At 46.4% G+C, this 2,500-nt stretch overlaps 1 protein-coding gene across 8 annotated transcripts in view; it reads right to left on the bottom strand.

Moving 5' to 3' along the window:
• chd4b (chromodomain helicase DNA binding protein 4b) overlaps nucleotides 1-2,500 on the bottom strand; it is a 43,742-nt gene that overhangs the window by 22,328 nt on the left and 18,914 nt on the right. For all 8 annotated transcript variants that reach the window (XR_006034623.1, XR_006034622.1, XM_042107188.1 and 5 more), the window contains 4 exons: nucleotides 1,971-2,088; nucleotides 1,595-1,719; nucleotides 412-504; nucleotides 1-92 (listed from right to left, as the gene is read on the bottom strand). The exon at nucleotides 1-92 is cut by the window's left edge and continues 59 nt beyond it. Coding sequence is in view for 6 of the 8 variants with exons in the window: in XM_042107188.1 (XP_041963122.1) it covers nucleotides 1-92; nucleotides 412-504; nucleotides 1,595-1,719; nucleotides 1,971-2,088 (428 nt within the window). In the remaining 2 variants the exon portion in view is untranslated. The remainder of the gene's footprint in view (nucleotides 93-411; nucleotides 505-1,594; nucleotides 1,720-1,970; nucleotides 2,089-2,500) is intronic.

The raw sequence follows: 2,500 nt of genomic DNA, 5'->3' as shown, positions 1-2,500 counted from the left end.
TCGTCCAGCTCCTGCTTGGACATGGAGCCGGCCTTGGAGCCCAGGCCGGGCCGCACCACCAGATGGGTCAGCATCATCTTCTTCTTGGCCACCTGAGGCACAGGATAGGACAAACAAATGCAGTTTGAATTGACACAGAAGGAAGCAAAAGGGCAGAGCCAAGTACATTATGTGTGAGATAAATACACTGCTGCCAGAGGATAGGAGACATGTGACCATGTGCATACATTCATACATGTGTGTCTAGTGTGGCTGAGTCTGTGTGCTTGCGCGTACATTTGTTGTTTGTTTGTGTGAGTGTGAGTGTGAGTGTGAGTGTGAGTGTAAGTGTGTGTGTGTGTGTATGTGTGAGTGAGTGTGTCTGTGTGTGTTTGTGTGTGAGTGTGTGTGTGTGTGTGTATACGGTCATACCTGAGTAATCCGTTCCTCCACAGAGGCCTTGGTGACGAAGCGGTAGATCATCACCTTCTTGTTCTGACCTATACGGTGAGCTCTGCTGAAAGCCTAAGAGAGAAAGAGAGAGAGGAGAGTGAGGGAAGAGCGGAGAGATAAAAGATAGAGGGCCAGGAGCGAAAGAGAGGAAGGAGAGAAGGAGAAGAAGAAAGAGGGGGATGAAAGGAGAGAGAAGGAGAGGGATAAAAACACTGAGGGCCAGATGTACTAACGCTTTTGCGCCCACTTCAGGCGTATTTGTTTCGCAATGTGCGTGTAAAATCATTGCGAGGTATGTACAAACAGGCCGCAATGATAAAAGCGCAAACTGCCTGTTGCGGGAGCTGAACATGGCTAATTGTGTTTTTCGTGTCATGCATATGCATTCATGGGAGGATCCAGGGGACAGTGGGAGTTTAGCGTAAAAAATGGGAGGGGAAGCATAAAGAGCGCCTAATTATGTATTCCGCGGTATGTACAAAGACTGCTCCTGAAAGTGCACGTCTATTCTGCGCCTAAATAGCCTTATAAAAGCAGGTGTTAATCCAAATTGCAGTTCAATGCGTCAATAAGAGAACCTTTTGAATACAACAGAATCGCTATTTAGAGCACCAGTTTTCTAAGTATTTGTACTATCAAAAGCAACCTTAACTTTCGATGGCCTTTCGAATGTCTTACTTTCACGTCATTCACTTAAACTTTCCTACTTGCTAGATTTGACCAATCTTCCATAGCCTACGTGCACAAGTAGTTTGAGTAGAACTACTGATCTTCATTATCTCCCTGCTTGTTGACATCTTATCATGTAGGTATTATTTCATGATCGCTAAACGTTTGATTCTTTTTAATGTTGTCATCAGTTAACTTCATTCAACTGCGCTTGTATGTAGGCTCTGCCATTCAGTTGTGGACGTTCGTAAATTACGTTTATGGGCGGAGAAAGGCAGAGAAAGGCGCAGTTTACACTAGTTTGATAAGTACGACGGAAACTTGGGTCTGACAGCGTTCGCAATCTGCGGTTTGTCCATGACGCTGATAACGCTACGTTCGCAAATATACGTACATCTGGCCCTGAGTTTGGTGAAAGAACATGGTGAATGCGCAGCTGTGCAAATGATCCAGAATGAGACAGGGAGCCAGGTGAGTGGCATCTGTGGCGTACCTGGATGTCGTTGTGGGGGTTCCAGTCGGAGTCGTAGATGATGACCGTGTCAGCGGTGGCCAGGTTGATGCCCAGGCCGCCCGCTCGCGTCGACAGCAGAAACACAAACTGGGGGGCACCAGGAGCTGGGAGGGAGGGGGGGGGTGGTCAGTGAAGAGCAGTGAGTGAGTAACCATGGTAACCATGGGTAACCATGGCAGCTAAATCCACAGAGAACTTTCAATAGGTACAGAGAGAGAATGGAAGAACTTTTTTTCTTCTCATATGACCTGCGTTTAACCATGCTGATGAAGATCTTAATCACTTTACTGTAGCCGAGAGATTAGTCACCCAGGTAACGAGACATAATGAATGTTACTGTGGTGACAGAACTCACCGTTGAACCTATCGATAGCCTCCTGCCTCATGGAGCCAGTCACACCTCCATCGATGCGCTCGTATTTATAGCCTTCATTCTCCAGAAAGTCCTCCAGCAGGTCTAACATCTTGGTCATCTAGAGCAAAAAAGCGCAGGGGTGGTGGTGTGTGTATGTGGTGGTGGTGTGTGTGTGTGTGTGTGTGTGTGTGTGTGGTGGTGGTGGGGGGGTTGAGGTGAATATGAGATAATGTAGACGACATATTTAAAAAAAATGTTTGTCAAGAATGGGACGACATTAACCAGCTGATTTAACTGCTGATCAAAACCCTACAGTATAGAGTTATGGACAATTCAATCAAGTTACCTGTGTGTTTGTGTGCATGTGTACATTTTGCGTGTGTGTGTATGAGGAAAAGAGAGAGAGAGAGAGAGAGAGAGAGAGAGAGAGAGAGAGAGAGAGTGTGTGTGTGTGTATGTATGACAGAGTGTGTGTGTGTGTGTATGATAGTGAGAGAGAGAGAAAGAGAGGGAGAGAGAGAGAGAGAGAG

The sequence above is a fragment of the Alosa sapidissima genome, chromosome 10 (assembly GCF_018492685.1).
Source record: "Alosa sapidissima isolate fAloSap1 chromosome 10, fAloSap1.pri, whole genome shotgun sequence".
Classification (NCBI taxonomy): Eukaryota; Metazoa; Chordata; class Actinopteri; order Clupeiformes; family Clupeidae; genus Alosa; species Alosa sapidissima.
This window is presented reverse-complemented; position numbering and strand designations above follow the sequence as displayed.